The sequence below is a fragment of the Coloeus monedula genome (genome assembly GCF_965178545.1).
Source record: "Coloeus monedula genome assembly, chromosome: 15".
Taxonomy (NCBI): Eukaryota; Metazoa; Chordata; class Aves; order Passeriformes; family Corvidae; genus Coloeus; species Coloeus monedula.
The window spans coordinates 12197408-12217649 of NC_138795.1; the positions used below are offsets into that span (position 1 = coordinate 12197408).

Below are 20242 nucleotides of genomic sequence, written 5' to 3' on the forward strand. Positions count from 1 at the left end.
ACCATAGTCTCAGTATGTTTAGATCAACATTTTTCCTAGGATTAGAAGATACTCATATTACACCATGAAACATTTTTGGAAGTGAAAAATCTCAGAAATCTCTAAATAGAGTCCTACACTTGCAGCAGCATACATAGCCCTAGATGAGAGAACATACTGAACAAAGTCATATAATTGAAATCAGTGCAATAACTGACAAAGCTTTTCGTAAGTTGAGAATTTTCCCCAAAATTTCAATTTAAATAGCAACCAACCTGACACTTGGTTAAACATAATATTTTTAGAAATTAAATGTAAAAAAAAAAAAGGGAAGGGGGGAGGGAGACTAATTTACTATAGTTCGTTTAACAGACAGGGAAGTTAAAATATATGGAAGATGTAAGTGTACAAATTGTTTCCTCAATGGCTACTTTTTTTCTAACAGAAATTGGTCGTTTCACTGATAATGGATACTTAGTGGCTTGATCAATTTCAGAAGTCAACAAACAAAAAACACAATTCATTCTTCACATGGTACCCAACAGGGTGATAATTTACTTTGGGCTGAACAGCTCTATGTTTGCCATGAGACAGCACTGATGTTTTGTTTTTAAAGAGCTGCTAATCTCCTAGATAAGGCTTAGAGAACAAAAAGCTCATACAACCTTGGAGTGTAACTGACAAGAATAGTTTACTCCTTGAATGTTTTCTTAGAGCACTTCTAATAAATCTTTCCAAATCTCCCGTGAAACAGAGGGGAGTGGGACGGAGCTTTACTCCAGCTTATAATAGGACAGATACTGCAGTGGGTTCTTGATTAATAAGAGATCTGTGCACCCGAGATCCCAGTGAGATCTGGGCTGCAGGATCAAATTTCTTCTGATGTCCTCATTAAAGTGTCCCTGTGGGCTCCATGCTGGAACTTCGAGGTAGGGAGATGGCTAATCTTGCAAAAAACCTGCTAATGACAATTTAACCAGGAACAGTTTCCAAACAAATTTGACTTACTAGACTAAATTATATAGACTTGACAAGACACGTATCACCACACCTGTGCATCACTGAACCATAGCCCAAATACCAGACCTTCCCTAGTATGAACAATATTTCCCATTCCTTTCCTACACTGAGTTCTTTCTGGCTCACTTTGTCCCAGATTAGTGTACTCTTCATTCTCAAAGTGCACGGCTTTCCAGATTACTGAGGATTTTGCCTCAGTTAAATGACTAAGATTTGCAGAAATTATTAAATAAAAGGGACAGATAATGTGGATCTGCATAAAGTCCAGAACCACACCAGAAGGCAAGAACAAGACAGCAGAAAATCATGCAAGTGTATCTGCATCTTTTGTATCTAAATTGATTTTTTCCTCAAAAAAAATTTTCATAATGCACATAATTTTCTTAATTGACCAAAAAAATCACTGATATTTTTTACCGAAAGACCATTTCTTACATCACTCAAAGGCAATAACTGACATTCTAAGCTCAGAGTACAGCTGTGGACTGTCATGTTTTACAGGTTTTTAAATTTTTTTTTTTGTTTGAACACTAATATTCCATGCAGCTGTCCTAAATTGGGCCTAGAAAAACAAGTAACTCCAAATGCTTGGAAGGATCATTAGACAAAATCAGGGAGTTTTCAGGGTAACTTTGCATTCACCCACTAAATTCAGACGAGCTCCTAATCTGGCATCCTCATGGGGAGGAGTTCCTTCTGTAACACGGTTTTACTGCAAACACTGCATGAAGAATTAACTGTCTAAACCAGCCTTTAAAGCTGGATTTATCCCTTCCTTCTCATCAGATCATATGCCATAATTATCAAGTTACAGAATATTTCTCTCAATATTTATCGATATAAATAGAAATATCTCCCACAGGACAAATGGCTGGACCCAAGCACGTTATGAAAGTGGGACTCACTGTTATACATAGAAAAAGAACAGATCTTATAATTATTTGCCACTTTTTAAGTGAGAATCATATTTAAATACATTTGGGACATTTTTGTCAAACTAAAGCAATTAACTATAATCATCTTAATGGACTGGAAAATTTACTGAAAAATGCATTTAATTGTCACAAAATCCATGCTTAAAGTGCAGACTACAATCTAACACTTAGCTCCCCAAGGTAGTGTTTGCCTAGCTCCATTTGTTTTAGTTTAAATTGGATAAGAGGTTTTTTATATCCTCCACTGTTACTCATCACTTGTTGGAGCTGGATTCCTAAAAGCCTCACAATGAAGAAGTTGTACATCTCCTGTGGACTCTGCCCATACTGTAGGGACCAATAAATGTTTGACCCAGCTCCAAGGCTAAAGTGATTTGCCGAACAGCAGCTTAAGCTAGAGGTTACTCCCGTGTAAATTCAATGTGACAAATGCTAAAGAAATTCTGGAAAAACAAAATGCCATATGTTGGCAAAACAAAATCAGAAAGGCAGATGCTCTCCTCAACTCTTACCACAAACATCTGATTGTCAGTTTAAAACTGCGTCCATTCTGGAAACCAGCAGTGACAGGACCAGACGGCTGGGTTGCTGCTTATGCAACGTGAATTGGAAGCCAAGGGGGGCAGCTGAATCGAGCACCAAATCTGGCAGCTCATTTCTAGTACTGCCCAATGCACTCCCTTCCTTTTAACCCAATCCAGTTGTTCTCAGTAGCTCAGAAAAGCACTCCTCTGTCTTCCAAGATATTCTCCTACTCCAGAACAAATGCTTGAAAATTAGTATTATTTCTGTCTTTATGTGACTAGATTAGCAAGTCAATTTCTCTGTTTACTGTGGCCATTATTTTTAAAGTCAGAATTATTAAGATGCAGATTTGCTTTTGCCATTGATTCCAAAAATATATTCCAAGGTAAGTTACAGTGCTTAGCAAATATGAAGCTCGAGGATCAAAGCCCCCTTCAGCTTCAATAATGCAGAATCAAATGCCATGCAATTAATTTACCAGCACATTCTATCCAACCAACTCGTCAATTACTAGCTGTTATCTCTTACACTGGTAAGCCAAAATTGCTGACTCACAAACGAGGTCAAGTGAATCAGATTCCTCCCTTTCCCTTCCTGCTTGTCAGTCTGAAAAAAGGGAAATTCTCATGTTGTAGGTAGAATCCTGCTGTCATTTTGGATGCCCTAAGATGTTGCATATGACTTCAGCTGCCTTTGTTGGGTGCAAGCTTGATGTAGGCTCTGGCCACACGTTCATTCCCATTCATGCCTTTGGATACTCTTTAGGTGTAAAGAACTACATGAAACGCCTCTGTGTAGTCAATTAACTCCCACCCAAATACTCTGAGAGCTGCCAGATTCCAGACTGCACAAAATGACAGGAGAATTTTACTACGGAATTAGGATTAAAAATATTTATGTGTACCTCGATTCCTGAAATAACATAAATAACAGCACAAAGCCCTCAGTGGCATATGTAGATGGTACTGAACTATCTCTGTAACACACCAGACTGCTTGGGTTTGGAGAGCCCATGGTGCTTTTCTTTTGCCTTGTTCCAAACTCAAGTCTTGAGTGTGAGAACTACTCAGAAATAACCAAAGCAAAAAAAAAAAATAGAGTAATCGTGCTTTAAACGCACTCTCTCCTAGGCAGCCTCAGACATGTCTGCTAGGCCTGTTTTACAGCACGGGCAGTGTGATGGGGGCATGACCAAATGGGGAGCTGTAGCCAGGCTGAGGATGAGAAGATCACTGAAGCCACTCTGAGAAGGACTTACAGAGGTCCAGACAACATCACACTATGAAAAATTGAAAAGTCTGGGGCTCATCTTACCTGAAAATTGCTAAAAGTTAGAAAAAGGGTTGGGGCTCTTACATGCTTGTGAAATTCCACTTCTCACTCTCACTCCTTTACATAGGCAGGAAATATATAAGAGAGAAATATTTTCATGCCATTGAGGACCAAACTTAATCCAGCCCTACAGCAGGTATTTAGCAATCTTATAAAAGTCAATTGTATTTCCCATAGATTAATTCCAGTAAGATAGTTGCGGGTTTCCACAGATAATTAAAGAGAATTAAATATTCAAACTACTGGTAAAAACATTGTTCTGATAAAGCCATAAGGCAACAGAAAGTGCAAAGCTTAAATGCAATGTATTTCTTTTAAATTAGATGCTTATACCAGAGCAGAGGTTGTGTATGAATGGACACGGGAACCAGCAAGGTCAGTGGTTGTGGCTGAAGATGGCTCTCGACTAAACCAGTACGATCTGCTTGGACAAACTGTGGACTCTGGAATTGTGCAGTCCAGTACAGGTCTGTGAAAATTTTTTTGGAAGGGTGATATTTAACTGTCATTACATAATTCAGGCAGGATTAAAAAATACAAAGACATAAGACTGAGGGGTAAATTATAATATAGGTGCTTCAGATTAGGCAAACATGACTCTGAAAAGATAATACATTCTGAGATTATTTTCCTACTTCAACTGGTAGTAAAAATATTTTAACAATTAAAAAGCGTCCTACAGTGTCATATCTAGACAGAAAAAACAATAATTTACATTATAAAGAAGCACTTCTCATGTTCTTATATTATCTGCTTACTATACAGACATAAAAATAGCATAACAATATGAATCTTCAAAGATCATATTTCTGGAGGCAGTGAAGTTGCTAAAAGCAAGTACAGTTTCTCAGGGAGGTATTTAGAGAATGAAAAAAACTGTCATCAAATTCAAAACCATCTGAACTACCCAAACAGTATTTAGTTTAATGCTGGCACCAGATTTAACTCCAAAAATTTAATGATATACAGAAATACAGCTGACATTTTTAGTATGATATACCTGTAACCTTGAAGCTGGCTAGAGCCCCTGATTTTTTAACTGTGCAGTGTTTGTTTTAAGACGTAAATTTTTTTTAGTTTATTTTCTAATAATTTGGAAGATCTAAATGCAGTAAGAAACTGAGCACTGGACATGAACAAGAGCTCTGTTGACCAGATTGACTGGTCAATGGACCAAAAGCAACACTACTTTAGGAGAAGTGGTTGTATTGCTTTGTGAGTTAGAGAGAAGTTCACTTACAGCTGCATAAACCAAATTCCCTAATGTGTTGTTGTTAATGAACATTTAAGGGAAAGTGAGTCAGTTTAAGGTGAGCTGTAATTTATGTCTGAATTTTTTATTTAGCTTGCTAAAATATATTCATATGCTCTATTAAGCCTAGAAAAGTTCTCATAGACAAGTTTCTAGGTTACTGCTTGGAAGCTTCTGTTCAGTTGATATAATTGTAAAAGTAAGTGGGATGGCAATAATAGGAACTTTGCATAAGAACAGCATCAACACAACTGCTCTCATTGCTGAGCACAGAGGTGTGCAACAGGCAGGTAAAAAGAAAAGGGGAGAACTCTTGACCTTCCCACAGATGGAAATGTTGCCATTGGCTTTTCTGCAGCCAGTAATTCACCACAACTGCCCTTTGTTGAAAAGTCAATAGGATTTGAGGGGAACAGAGGGAGCTCAGCTCCTGGTTCTCTCAGAGTGACCTCGCCAGCCTGTGGGGCTGCCTTTGCTCCCTGCTTGCTGTATGTGCTCTAAGGGCAGTAGGATAATCAGAAAAGACTCATGAGTTTGAGAACATAACTAAACCAAATAGAAGTGCCAGACATGGTTCAGGGTAATTAGAGAGCAATGTGAGGAGCATGCTATAAATTGTTAAGAAGGGCAGATAAGAAATTTTCAAACAGAACTGAAACATAAGTGTAAGATTTCTTCATGCATTTCCATTAAAAACCAATTTTTTTTTGCCCATGCTATTTCAAAGGTTTGAATTCTGCCTCCTTTTTCTACCTGAAAAAACTCTTTACCATTCCTATCTATAAAGTTAAATACAGTATAGTGAATATATAAAATATGCTGAGATGAAGATATTGTTGTCTAGATGCTGATAAACCATACAAAGAACTAAATGCAATAGTTACCAAAACTAAAACCAATCTCATTAGAGAATCTTTTTAGTATTTACAAATTTACAATCCTCTTTAATTAGTAGCTGATAAGAATATACAGTTGTGGAAGAAACATATTTATTGCTAGCAAATTCAAAGTCTTCCAGGAAAATTTTTCATTACTTGCTTTGGAAAGAAAAATACTTTGCTTTCCCCATACTAAAGGTGAGGATCAGAAGTGGTTAATAATTCCTTTTCTCCCTCTTGAAGTAGGTGGGCAGGTAGTCTCAACAGAATCTTCCAGCACATCTTTGTCCTCTGATCATCTCTGGTTTAAGATGCGACATAGCTAATGAAAATTATGAAATTCCTCCTCGCTTTCAGAGTCATGGATAGTGACTCATCTTACAAAAAGACAAAAGGAATTGAAGTCAATCTTCACTTAAGAGTTCTCAACACACCTTTATTACGCCAGAAAATAAAGCTCTTTTGCAGCTAACTCAGTGGATCACCAGAGCAATCTACAACATCTTGGGCAACTTTAAGATGATACTCAGAGTTGTGTGGAATTCTAGATACTTGTTTGCCCAAGGATTTGGCTGGAACCAGGTTATTCTAAACATTCTCAAAACTATTAAATGATTTCATGGATCTTGTTGTGGTTTGACACTGGCCCAACGCCAGGCACCTACAAGAGTCGCTCGCTGGGCAGAGGAGAGGAAAAAAATTAACATAGGGTTCATGAATTGAGATAAGGACCGGGAGAAAACACTTCAAGGGCAAAACAGACTCAACTTAATTTGCAAAGTGAATTCATTACCAACAGAATGAGAGGAGGATAATGAGAAGTAAAATAAGCCCTTTAAAACACCTTTTTTTTTTCCCCAACCCCTCTGTCCTTCCCACTGACACCACATGGTGGTTTTTGGTCAGTTCATTTATCCGAGATTTTTTTTCCACTGCTCTGGGAGAGGAGTCCTTCCCCTGTGAGACCGCAGGGTCCCTTCCCATGGGAGACAGTTCTCCATGAACTTCTCAAATGTGGGTCTGCTCTCACAAGCAGCAGTCCTACTGCACCTGCTGCAACATGAGTCCCTCCCACGGGCACACAGTCCTCCCAAAACTGCTGCAGTGTGGGTCTCTCTTTCCACAGGGTGCAGTTCTCCAAGGACAGGCTGCTCCAGCCTGGAAGCAGGGCCCTCTCTCTCCACTGGGTCTTCCACTGGATCACAGCCTCCTCCAGGCACCCACCCACTCCGGCACGGGCACCTCCCCCACGGGCTGTGGGTGGATCTCTGCATCCCCCGTGGATCCCCATGGGCTGCAGGGGCACAGCTGCTTCACCATGGTCATCGCTACGGCCTGCAGAGGCATCTTGGCTCTGGAGCCTGGAGCCCCTCCTGCCCCTCCTTCTTCACTGACCCTGGTGTGTCCATGTTGTTTCTCTCACATGTTCTCACCTCCTCCTCTTCTCTGACTAGAAGAAAAACTGGGTGTACTTTGTTTTGATTTTCTTCTTAAATGTGTTATCACAGAGGTTTTACTGTCATCTCTAATTCACCCAGCTTTGGCCAGCAGCGCATTCATCTTCAGAGCCATCAGGGATTGGCTCTGCTGGACATAGTTGAATCTTCCAGCAGCTTCTCACAGAAGCCACCTCTGTGGCTGCCCTGCTACCAAAACCAGGCCCTGCAAAACCAACACAATCTATAGAGTGCTTTTTTTCTTCTTTAATTTCTTCCTTGGCTAGTAGGCCACCTGCAATTCTTATTTATGGATGTAGAGCAAGATAACTACAAACACTGTTTTTTTAATGACAAGAGAAGCTTGAAACAAGAAAACTTTTTTTATTGTATAGTTTATTCATCTATTCTAGCAATGGAATATGCAGGTACTACAGGCTTAAAAATAGTATTAAGTGAAATGATAATTATTGCTGCTGCTGTTTTGTTTAAGCAGAGTCATCCATTTTTTATTTGCATGTAAAATTTGTGTCACTCTCCAGTTATGGATTCATATTGACTCAGAAAGAGTTTAAAATGATCCTTTTTGTGAGCACTTAACAAACACTTAAAGGGCTTGTGCAAGTTTCTATTTATATAGAATTACTTTGCCACCTTGAAAACATTGTTTTGCACTGAGAATCATCAGGATTCAAACTCAAAACAGTCTATTTTTTTCTTATCTTCTGTAAATCTACAGAGATAATGTTGTTCTTAAGAGTTTTTTTTACTGAGTTACATGGCATAAATACGAAATGATAAATACGTTGTTTTAAATTAACGGCAAGGAAAGCCTATGTCTCTACTTACAGTAATAGGAAAGGTATTGTTATAGCTCTAACTCAGTCCCCACCTCAAACCTTACTTTTGATGTGATGCACATTAACTTTAGGTGCTGATAAATCTGGCTTTTTACAAATAGTTTACAAAACACTGAGAAATAGCTTTAATGTAACTTTACTGAATTATCAACTACTTTCTTCTAAGGGCACAGGTTAGTTTATAGCACCTGCACATTTGACTCAATTATTGCAGTATACTGTAGAATTAAGGGCTGATTAAAAACTGCAGCTACAGAAGCACTGAACACAGATACAGACTCTTCCAGACCTCTGGAAATGTTCCAACATGGACAGTCATTCAAAAATTAAGTTAATATAGATGCAGAACTTGTTTGACAACTTCTAAATGCTTCCTATCATGTATTACATATGAACTAATTTAAACTTCTTGGAATAAATAAAATGAAAACCAGATTTATCTGCACAACACAGTTATTTGTAGACTTCAGGAATTAAGATTAAGCTAAAAAGAAATACCTTTCTAACTTCCTTGGATAAGAAAAGATAAGCGATAAGACAATATCATATGCATTAGCTACAAATTGTGAAATCAGCACTAGCAATCAGACACTGAATATAGGCAATATTTTGCTCAAGAGCTATTTGAAATTTTAGATTGTAGGGAATTTTATGGCTGTATTGCAATGCTTTCAAAATAGAATTACAGAGGAACTGGGAAGTTATAAGAGTCAGATCAGAAGCTGTCACAAATGTGGCAACACTATTCAATTAAAGAAAGCCATAAAATATGGGAAGCTAAAGATTCAGTAAGTAACTGGAGTGCTTTCATGTCCTAGAGTAATTTCAATCAATCTTATCAAACATCTACTACCTTTTAATAAGAGACTGTCCAATAAGTGCAGTCCATTGGTACTGTGGAAACTTAAGAGCATGGTTTTGCCTTGTAACTGAAGTGCAGAGCATTATTCCAGGCCTCTGCTTTGCCTAATTCACTCTTCCCAGCGTTACCTTTAGATAATTTCCAGCTGAGACCTGCTGCAGTGCTTAACAGACCAGAGTAATCCCTGTCTTTTTAATTGCCTTTATGCTTTGGATCTTGTTCTCATTTTTCCAGAGGTTAAAAATACTTTGATAATTTAAGCAGCTAAATAAAGCTTCAGAGTACAGTGGTGTGTTCACTCTGTATTCTTAGCTTGCCATCTACAATCACTAAATTAATTCTGACATACCGTTGTGCACATTCTATATCTGATTGCATTAGAAGAGCTTCCCACATCATATTTTAAGTAAATAAAATTAAATTATTGGCTCTCCTAGCCAAGACTGGCACCCTTCGTAAAATCATAATCTCTGGTACAGAGGAGAAGGAGGTTGTTTCAGTGAAAATTAAAAAAAGATGAGCAAAGTTCAAGTAATAATTCCCACTATACTATAGCCACTCCTATTTTTGAAATAAAAAGATTTCCTTGTATATCCTTTGCTTTCCCTCTCAATTTAAAATTTATTCTCTTTTCCCTCTTTGCTACTGTCTTTTATATTGAAACATACCAGGAGTATTGTTACATCTTATAAATAAGCTTTCCTCGGGGTTAGATGTTGAGCAAGATTGTTCAAATTAATGTTCTTCTGGACTCTGCATAACAGAAATGGGCATTTGATATGCTCAATGCATAAGTAATCAATGTCTAGACATAGTTTTTCGAACAAGTTTAAGCTTTTCTTGTACAAGAGCAGTTTTCTCCTTCCAGCTGCCTGCATTTTAAAATAGAACTACAGTAATTTCACATCATCTCTGATATAGACAGAAGTTTCCATTCAGTTATGTGTCTTCTTGTTTCATTCCTAAGGTGTTTATTGCATAAGAAGAACCAGTCTACTAAAAAAAAAAAAAAAGAAAAAAAAAAAAAGTTTTTTTCAATCTTTGGAGAATATACTGTTTTTCAAAATCCATTTTAAATTATATAAATAATGATCTGAAAATGAGCATTATTTGCTCTGCTGGCAAGAAAAGTTTATGGAACGACATTGGTATATTAGATTATTAAATATATTTATATTTAATTATTAAAAGTATAAATAAAATGTATTTATATATATAACAATTCCTTTTCATAGCATTTGTAGGACCCAGCTCATATGATTTTTTAGATCCAAAAGCATTAGTGCTAGTGAAAATATTGTGTGTTATTCTTGCAGTAATCATTTACTTCAGGAGAGAATAATAATTTACTAAGGTACTAAATTAGCTGAACAGGGACACTTCAGAGTACATAAAGCACTGACAGTGGTAATGCAGATAACATCACATCAGCAATTACATCTTAAGCTTGGCCCAACAAAAACACTTCCGGGAGCCTGTCTTGATTTAGTTTTTAGATGATGTTTACATGGGTATGCTGTGGTGGCTGTCCATCTTCTTCCACAAGAGCTTTGAACAGCCATCAGTTAATGCAGGCTTTCATTCACTATTCAGCAGAGATGAAAATATGTACATTTACTTAGCATTTCCCAGAAATGTCTAATTTTGTATTATTAGGGAAAAATTTAAAAAACCCACCAGGTTTATTAAGTGTTTTCTTTAAAGCTGACCCACTTTGATTTGAGGACTTCTATTTATAATAGGAGTTAATATAATAAAAAAAATACTTCCTATAAAGACCTCTGATTTGTATATTTATAAAAGCTTTAATGTTCTTTTTTCTTGGTTTTAGGGGAATATGTTGTTATGACTACACATTTTCATTTGAAGAGGAAGATTGGTTACTTTGTCATCCAGACTTATCTGCCATGCATCATGACAGTGATACTGTCACAGGTGTCCTTCTGGCTTAACAGAGAATCTGTTCCAGCAAGAACTGTATTTGGTAAGCAAGACCTATAAGCCTCCTGGCAATAATGAGGCAATTTGGTTTCAGAAATGTTATGGTAAAAGCAGTATTGGAGAACGGTGTAAGCCTAGACATGGTACAGTACACAAGAGCTGACAAATTTCATTGTGAAGACATAGGTCCAAAGCTTTTAAACTGATCTTAAACTGATAAACTCTTTGTAAAAAGAGACCTGAAAATACCTCAAGCCATCTATTACCATTTGTATTTTCCAAAGTAATCAGAATATGAATAAAACATCTCTGACAATGGCAATAATGTTAATCATGAGATTATCAAAAAGGCTTTAATCAAAGGGTATCCATCATTTGACATCTTTAGGCCCTCTGGAAATTCTTACTTTAAATTTTTTTTCCTTAATCACTTTTACAGGCTACTGTTGAGATCAGCAACAATTTATTGTGCATCAGTGAATACATGCACTCAAGGAATGCAGTGAGAAGGCAAACTAAAGGACTCTCAAGTTTATACAGCTGATCCCTACAGTTTAACCACTGCTTGCAAATGCTTATCTTAAAATTAGAAACAAACAACTTTCATATTCTTTGAAGATATTAATCCAAGTCAAGTACATACTTAAAAAAAAAAACCCACCAAATTTTCATTAAGGAAAACTACAGCCTGATATTTCTGCTATGTGACCTAGTCTTTGATGATATCCAGATGGGACTGCTGAACACCTTTGTCAGGAGGTAGAAGCACCCCCAGCCAAACTGGCTTTGACACTCATTGCACTGCCTCAGAGCACTGCAAGGGCGGGATGCTTTAGGTCCTCTGGCTTTGCCAAAGAGAATGAGCCCATGTATTCTGGAAATGGCAAAGCCAGAGAGCCAGTGCTGAGAAATGCAGCCTCTGAAACTCTTGTTGAACAAGAGCTATTTTTATGGATCTTTTCTTGCATCCTTCACAGCTCTGCTTTAGTTTTCCAGTTTATTCTAGAAATCAATCACAACTTGCATAACCTTAGACCTCATGAACCAAGCAATGGCTTTCCATTGATATACAGATGTGTATTTAGAGAACAGTGGTTTAGACTATGGTATAATTAAATTTGATTTACATAATATTGTTTAGATTAGCTACTAAAATTAATTCCAAATTTTTAACATCAGCTTTGCTGAGAACTACTCTACTAGGGACTTTTATGGCCCTTTATAGTCAAAGCTATTGAAATTGTAACTATTTTACCTCTTTTTGCACATACCATTTAAAAAGAAATGTCTGATCATCAGTTTGATATGCTGTACTTCACTGTCACTAAATGGAGAACAGAATTTTCTAGTCTCAATGAATAATAAATAATACTGCACAATTTTCAAACTGCTATCTTCACAGGCTCAAGAACCCACAAATTTCTCAGTTTTCCTTTTAGAAGACAGTTATTTAGCAAATACTCTTGTGTTTACTCCATCATTATGTATCAAGATAGCTTTTTCATTTCAAAATGAACAGTTTCAGAACATCTTACATGAATGCATATACACACAGAAGCACAACTTTCATCTTTTACCCCACTTAGTACCACAGATAATAAAAGTTATAATTTTTTTTTTTTTTTTGCTACTATGTAAGAGAACCTTATAATTTTTTTTTTTTTTTGCTACTATGTAAGAGAACCATAAGCTCACTAGTAATAAGTCAAAAAACCCCATTTGGTTGCGTCTCAGGAAAGAGAAATTGCTTCTTCATTAGGCACTAATAATTCAAGCTCTTCACACTACAATGTAAATATGTTGTTCATTGATTGGCCTATTTTAGACCACTGCTCATTTCCACTAACACTCAGTGCAGTGAAGATGAACTCACCAGACACATTCAAGACCTGACAGTGCAGTTGTCAAGGTAACTTGTGGACATGTGATTTGATATAAATGCCTTGTGTGCACCTGGAGATTAATTTTTCTAAGCAGCTGCAAGCAGAGTGAATTCAGTACAGTCCTGCTTGCTCTCTGGGGCCAGGTAAGAGGAAAGGTTCAGCAGTGAGAAGCTCTGATATCAGAAATGCAAATTACATTGTCTTTGTTCTTACATAAAATCTTTGCTATTTTCAGGGAGTCAGTGAACAAAGGGACAGAAATCTGTAAAAACAACAATTTAAAAAAATGAAATAACACATAAATCTTGGTGCCCTTGAGTATACCTTTGAAGTATAATATCCCAAATAAGCTGAAACAAGTTTTTTAGTTTTCTAAGTATCCCAGAAATGCTGCAAGAAAAAACTAAAGATCTTAAATTGTTACATCTGTAGTACAATTTGCAGGGCATGAATAAAGAACAGCGACAATGATCCTTCAAATAGCAGAAAGTGTTTCACAAATCCTTCAAATACAGGTAGTTCACAAATCATATTTCTATTCCAGCTTCAAAAATAGTATTCTACTATAACAACATCGAAAAATAAAAGCAGGAAAAATGTTTTGAAAATCCTGCAACTTCCACAGAACGTGAAATCTGATATCCTCAATTAGAAACTGAACTCAGGTGGTGAAGTTTGTAAGAACCAGGGGTGTAAGAAAAGGCTTTCCCACCTATAGCAGCAGCTGGGAAATGAAGCACAAAAACCAGTCCCTGCCCTGAAGACACAAACTCTTTGCTTTGCAGGAGTGACAACTGTGCTGACAATGACTACCCTGAGCATCAGTGCGAGGAACTCGCTGCCCAAGGTGGCCTATGCCACGGCCATGGATTGGTTCATAGCTGTATGCTACGCCTTCGTCTTCTCAGCCCTTATCGAGTTTGCCACAGTCAATTATTTCACCAAGAGAGGGTACGCGTGGGATGGCAAAAGCGTCGTTCCAGAAAAGGTAACACCCTCATACCCATCCCAAAACATCATACTCGGCCATGCCTGGTCACTCTGTGGGAGAGGGTTTAGCACACTAAAAATTCTTATTATGTAGAGCAGTTATTAGTCCAAAAGAGTTTCCTTCTGTGTCCACACATAGCATTTCTACACCATGATTACTTAGACATTGAGTACCTAAATACTACTTCTGACATACTGGATGATACTTAATGCTATTAATAATGAAATATTCTACTGAGATTTTGACTTCTGCAACTGAGCAGAAAAAAAGATGAATGTGTATAATTTTTAGGGAAGGCAATTAATTTTTTGTGTTTGAACAAGAGAAAGTGTGGATGTCTTAGTATAAATGTAGGAAAAAAATCTTGTGGCTGCAGTATTTGACAGTTCCCAAGGTATAGTGCTCCCCAACATGAAGTTCAGAAGGGCTGCTCTATCATCAGGACCAAAAAAATCATCACAGGAGTTCTTTCTTCCTTTCTTAACTATAGGAGATATGTGTTTGTTTAGAAGGAGACATTGAGACCTGTGCTGGGAGTGTGCAAACCTGATCCATACCTCCCTGAATGCACTAGAGAAAACTTGCACTGATTCCTTTTTCTGGGATGAGACCTGGTCTGTAAATCACAAGTGCATCAAGAAACTGTTGAGGACATTTAGAGGATGAAGAAGTTTCCCATTTCCTATGAGTTACCATGTCAGCTTCTGTGAGCAAGCTTGTTTGGTTGGGTTATTTTAACTTGCCAAACTGGTTATCATGAGCATTCACAGACTAGAGATTCAACAGAACAGATATGTGGAGGAGCAGATGTAACTCACTGGTATGCAAAGATATGTTTTTAATTCAGGATTATAGGCCTATATATTATTTATGTATTTTAGTTGCATAAGTCAGGGAAAAAACCCCCAAATTAAATTAGGGCATTTATACAATGACAACTAATACAAAAGTATTGTAGAACAAACGAGTGAAGTAACAAAACAAATTTACAGTAACGAGTTGCACATCTGCTGCTGAATGTTGAGCTTTCAGTTATTTATGATGCTTTCACTGAAAATAATTTTTTTGATTATTTTTTTCCTGTTTTCATTGCATTTGTTGTAAAAATGAGCTGTACTGATAGAACTGTATCCTTAAATATTAAATACTGCCTTGCTAATTTATCCTCCCTTGTAATGTAGTTACTATAATGAGCTGTTTCATTTGTTACAAAGAAAATTACATTCTAAAAAACACCCACACCAATAAACTCTGTTTAAAACACTGGAAGATTTATGGCTTTGTGTTCCTCAGCAGGTAAGGGGCTTTATGTGTCATTTGCTTGTACCTGGTGGTGTGAGTTTTCTGCAGTGAGGAAAAGCAAGCAAGGCAAGCTCACAATGATCAGAGCATCATAGCTTAAACGAATTTAGAGCTCTAATTAGCTGTCATACTGCTTTTTCATGAAGTTGAGTTTGACATGAAATATTAAGGCCCAGGCTGGTGCCAATGTTTTCTGTGCATCGGATTACTAGTGACATTTAAATCCATAGAAAGGGTTTCCTCTGAGACTTCAGTGAAGCTGCTCTTTGTCTGCTGGATTTATTGCTGCTCTCCAGAGTATCTGAATGAGAAACAAACAGGACTGGCTTTCACACTCAGCAGCCATGTTAGCAGCTTCCCCACTTGGGAGGGGAGGGGGGGCAGGGAAAAAAAATCTGACATGCTTTTTTTTTTTTTAATGCTTTTTCAACCTCTTTGTTCCTCCTTTTCAGTAGAAATATTCTAAAAAGATTTGAAGCTTTTTCTGGCCCAAAGCTAAGAATTTTATTGCCATGAATTAAAGAACATCTACATCAGAGTCATTAGGTGAATCCCTTGCCTTACTAAGTAGCATAATTTTAACATTTGAGCGTACATTTCCTTCCAGCATGGGGCTCCAAGCTGTTCCTTCACAAGCATCTTCCCACTTGCCCTCATGCTTTTGCAGCTTCGTTTCCTGCTCCCAGGTGTCCCACAGGAGCTGTCCACTCCGTGAAATGTTCACGTCTTGAATGAGAATTTTTTATCAAAACTCCACTATTAGGAGGTCAAAGTAGCCATTAACCTACAATTTACTGTGACCACATAAAAAATATTGCCTCCCTGGGACAGCTGCTTCTTGAAAACAGAGAATTGTGTTTGCTGTCTTGTGAAATGACATAATAGATCAAATTCCACTGATACTTTCTCTTCAACCATATCTTTCCCTCCATCCCAAGAGGACTAAAGGGATAACATTTGCCTTTCGTTTTGTGGCAAATACTGCCTGAAGATTTTTCTAAACTGTTAGAATTGGTTTTTGCTATATGTTTTGTTGTTGGGGTTTTTTTCTCATGATTGGACAAATACTTACACTTTCTTAATGACCCACTACCTCTCTCTTCTGTGTTTATCCTTGGGCAGTGGCTGAAGAAGGGGTTTGGTCTGCCAGAAACTGGGACAGTTGAATTCTAACTGGTATGCCCAGATGTCAAAATTTAATTTTTTTCCTACAACTAGATCACAAATATAGAATACTAGAAAATATAAGGACCTAGGGATAAAATAAGTTTAAATAAGATCAATAAGTCCTCCTCCCTCAAAAGATATTCAATATATTCCTGCTTTAACAATATAAGTAGGTGGATGAAAAAGTCATACAGATATTAAAGTCTTTGTATATAGAATACCATCTCAGCCATGATAATCTGACTGTAACACTCAAACAAGAACATTAAGTTCCTAATCCATAATGCACTTGCCCTTGGTGTAAACCATTAGTGAGTAGAATACTGGCAGCTTTGCATCTTATTGCATAAACCACTCCTTTAGTGCATGGTTACATGATAATTTAGTGTGCATTTTTCTGTATGAATTATGTTAAAAGTCTTCATATCATAATATTTGTCGTAATGTTGGAAAGCTACATTAAGAATTTGGCATCTTACAAGTTTTCATCCTGATCAAGGAAAACAGTTGAATAAGGGAATATTGAACTACGAGTGGTTTTTCACTGCTGATTATCTTTAAAGTGATTTTGCCAGTGAGCCTAGCTATCAGGTCTCATTATATTTTATCTATCATCTAATATGGTTTACCTAATACAAGTAATACAAATGGATGATTTTGTCTTTGTTGTCACCTAAATATTTTGCATGAGTTAAATATCCAGAACTAACTTCTCTCTTACAGCTTATTACACTTTGTGGTATGAATTCAATTAATTGCAAAATGTTACAGTGCTTTTTCATAATTTCATCTGTTCAGAAGATATTAAGAATAAAATATTTTCTTCTTTCTTCAGCCAAAGAAAGTGAAGGATCCTCTCATCAAGAAAAACAACACATACACAGCTGCAGCTACGAGCTACACCCCTAATATTGCAAGGGACCCTGGGCTGGCAACCATTGCTAAAAGTGCAACGATTGAGCCCAAAGAAGTTAAGCCAGAAACAAAACCTGCAGAACCCAAGAAAACTTTTAACAGTGTCAGTAAAATTGATCGGCTATCAAGAATAGCCTTCCCATTGCTTTTTGGAATCTTTAACTTAGTCTATTGGGCTACCTATCTAAACCGGGAGCCCCAGCTAAAAGTTCAAACTCCACATCAATAACCTCATTTATTCGTATATTTCTGTTTTGTCTTTTGCTCTGGGAATTGCTTTCCTTTTTCACATATGGCAATTCCCATTTACTTCATTGCCTCTGTCTTAAAGAAAATAAAGGTTTCTTTAGTTAGCTAAAGGTAAAATATATCTGTATATTTAAAAAACCTGTATGTGAGGGAGAGAACATTATAAACTATATACTTTGGAAAAGTGATTTTAGAAATGGAAAAGACTTATAAAGTAATGGGAGGGCAGAAAAAAAAAAAGAAACTCTTTGTAGCAAGCTTAGTACTGAATGTCCCCAAAAGATATTGTATATGTACATGAAAAAGATATTTTTATTCAGAGGATTGTAGGGAGGGGGGAAATACTCTTTATGACATTCCTGATGCACACTCTAGACGCTATCATTTATTCAGCCACTGTTTATAATCTTTTCAAGGATGTAAAATTTTCCATTTGCTGATTCCCATAAGATATGTTATTTTCATAATCCCTTTTCTCTTCTATGTTCCAAACTACCTGACTTATAATATTAAATAGTCTTTAATGAGAAAGGTAATCTACTCACTCTAGGTACAGTTTGTTACTGTATAGCACATAAGATCTAATGGTAACAAATGCTTTAATCTGCTCTCTTACTGCAGGCTTGTTCCAAGCATTAAGTTGTCACTAGACTAGATTAAAAACCTGTTGCACAACCAAGTGCAGATCCCAAATTTCTACTATCACCTGTGTAATCCAAACAATTCCTGGATGCTTTAAAGATAGCTTTTACTCATCACTATGTTTTAGGGGGTTAAAACAAAAAAAAACACACAACAAAATTTTTGCAAGCTCTAGATATGTCCAATGTATTCTTTTATAAAATGATACATTAAAAGAAGCTTTGAACTGAGATTTATGAATAGCAGAAAGATAAAATATAGTATTTAAATAATATCTGTAAATAAGCAGCATGAGATTGTACATTTTTTTACTTTTTTAAAGTTGTGTTCTTAAAACATTGTGTAGGATTCACCTCTTAGCTCTTAATATGTTGTTAAATGTTCTATAAAACATATTTAGAGCCTGAATTAAAGGAGAAGAAATAAATCAGTGGTACTGGAAAGCTTACAAAAACAAATAAGCAGAAAGTGCTTGGAATTTATTCCATTTGTAAAGTGGTTAAGTGTACAGCAGCTTGCAATTTGACAATGTCATCCATTGTATACTATTAGATTAATGACTGGTCTGCTCAGGTCATGCATAAACACTGAAGTATGGGATTATATTTGGTAGGTAAAAATGGTGAAATATTTGTTAAGACAGAAATTCATCTGTATATTACTGCTATATTTCCTGAAACATAACTGTTACAATAAGTGATGTAATATATGTAGCATTAAATACAAAGAAGTCATACATAAAAGAATGTACAGGAAAATAGATTTTATTGAGTAAACTTACTACATTTCATTTTTACTGTAGCAATATATTTGTAGGAACAATATGTAAGGGCTTTAAATACAAGATGTCCATTTTGCAGGTATTGTGCTCCCTTCAAAAAAATTATAGTCAGTATCATTACTGCTGATTCTTAGAAGTAAATTTTCAGATAAAGTTTTTTCAAAGACATTGGAAGAATGGTGGATATTTGCAAGCATCAATTAAAAAAATGTAATATATGGTATTGAATGGATTTTGAAACAATGCTACATGGGCCTCCAGAAAAACAGCTACTGAGAGTCAAGTTTAATAGGCAGTGTTTTCTAAATTCTTAATAAATCAAAAAGTTGATATTCTCTATCTACAAAAGAAAATATTTAATGTTTTATTTAGAGATTTTTTTTTTTTAATAATGCTTCACTGTCTAAAATTTAGTCCTGTCTAAACTTGATAAGTTATCTGATTGGAGCTTATTTAAAAGGGGATGTTTCATCTCTGGTATCATGTGTAGATATATGTATAGAAAAAAATAAACTATGGCTCTTTAACTTCTGTGTACTTGTTTATCTTGTTATTTTTGGCGTTAAACTAGTGTGTTCATTTAGGACATTTTATCTTTCTAGCTACCTTTTCATAGCTACCTTTTGGTCTGCATTTTGCACATTAGATGTGAATATTACTTAACTAGTCTGCTTTTTGCTATGCAATGATTGCATTATATCACCTCTTAGTTAGTCTATGCCAATAGTATTATACTGTATAAACTTGACTGCACAGTTTATCAAAGACAAGGTATTCTCTATGTAGCTTTTTTACAATGCTTTGCTAAACCATGTAATAATAGTAAGTCTTCCTTGAAAATAATGATACACTCTTATAGAGGACAGTTTCTGTTTACTCCTGAGATAATTTTAAAAAGATGACATTGAATGTTTATTGCACCTCAGTGCAGTGATGTGGCAATAAAACCTAAATCTAATAGAGGTTGTTTATGGCAGAAGCATGTATTGCTTTACAGAGTTTAGCAAAAGCTCTTTATTTTATGTCAGACTGTAATTCTATTATAATAATAAAGCTAAAAATGTTCAATAATGAAAGTGAATGTTTTACTTTGGTTTTCTTTAGTTACTGCATTTTATGACACATTGCTTGATTAGGTGCTATTCATTCAAAAACTTAGTTTGAATTTGGTAATGAGTGCATTTTTAATAGATGTGATTTTCTGTACAGTGTTTTCCAGGGACAAATATAACAGGAACATTTCCCAAATCTAATTTGACATTCAGAAAAAAGAGTTCACTCCATACCATGTG

At 36.1% G+C, this 20242-nt stretch overlaps 1 protein-coding gene across 1 annotated transcript in view; it reads left to right on the plus strand.

Annotated features, from left to right (window-relative positions):
- The window catches only part of GABRA1 (gamma-aminobutyric acid type A receptor subunit alpha1), a gene marked incomplete at both ends in the record, with an annotated part of 40380 nt that extends 22873 nt beyond the window's left edge, over positions 1 to 17507 (plus strand). The window contains 4 exons of the mRNA XM_082291780.1: positions 4115 to 4258; positions 10911 to 11063; positions 13689 to 13891; positions 17199 to 17507. Of these exons, the coding sequence (XP_082147906.1) occupies positions 4115 to 4258; positions 10911 to 11063; positions 13689 to 13891; positions 17199 to 17507 (809 nt within the window). The remainder of the gene's footprint in view (positions 1 to 4114; positions 4259 to 10910; positions 11064 to 13688; positions 13892 to 17198) is intronic.
- Between the last annotated feature and the right edge of the window lie 2735 nt (positions 17508 to 20242).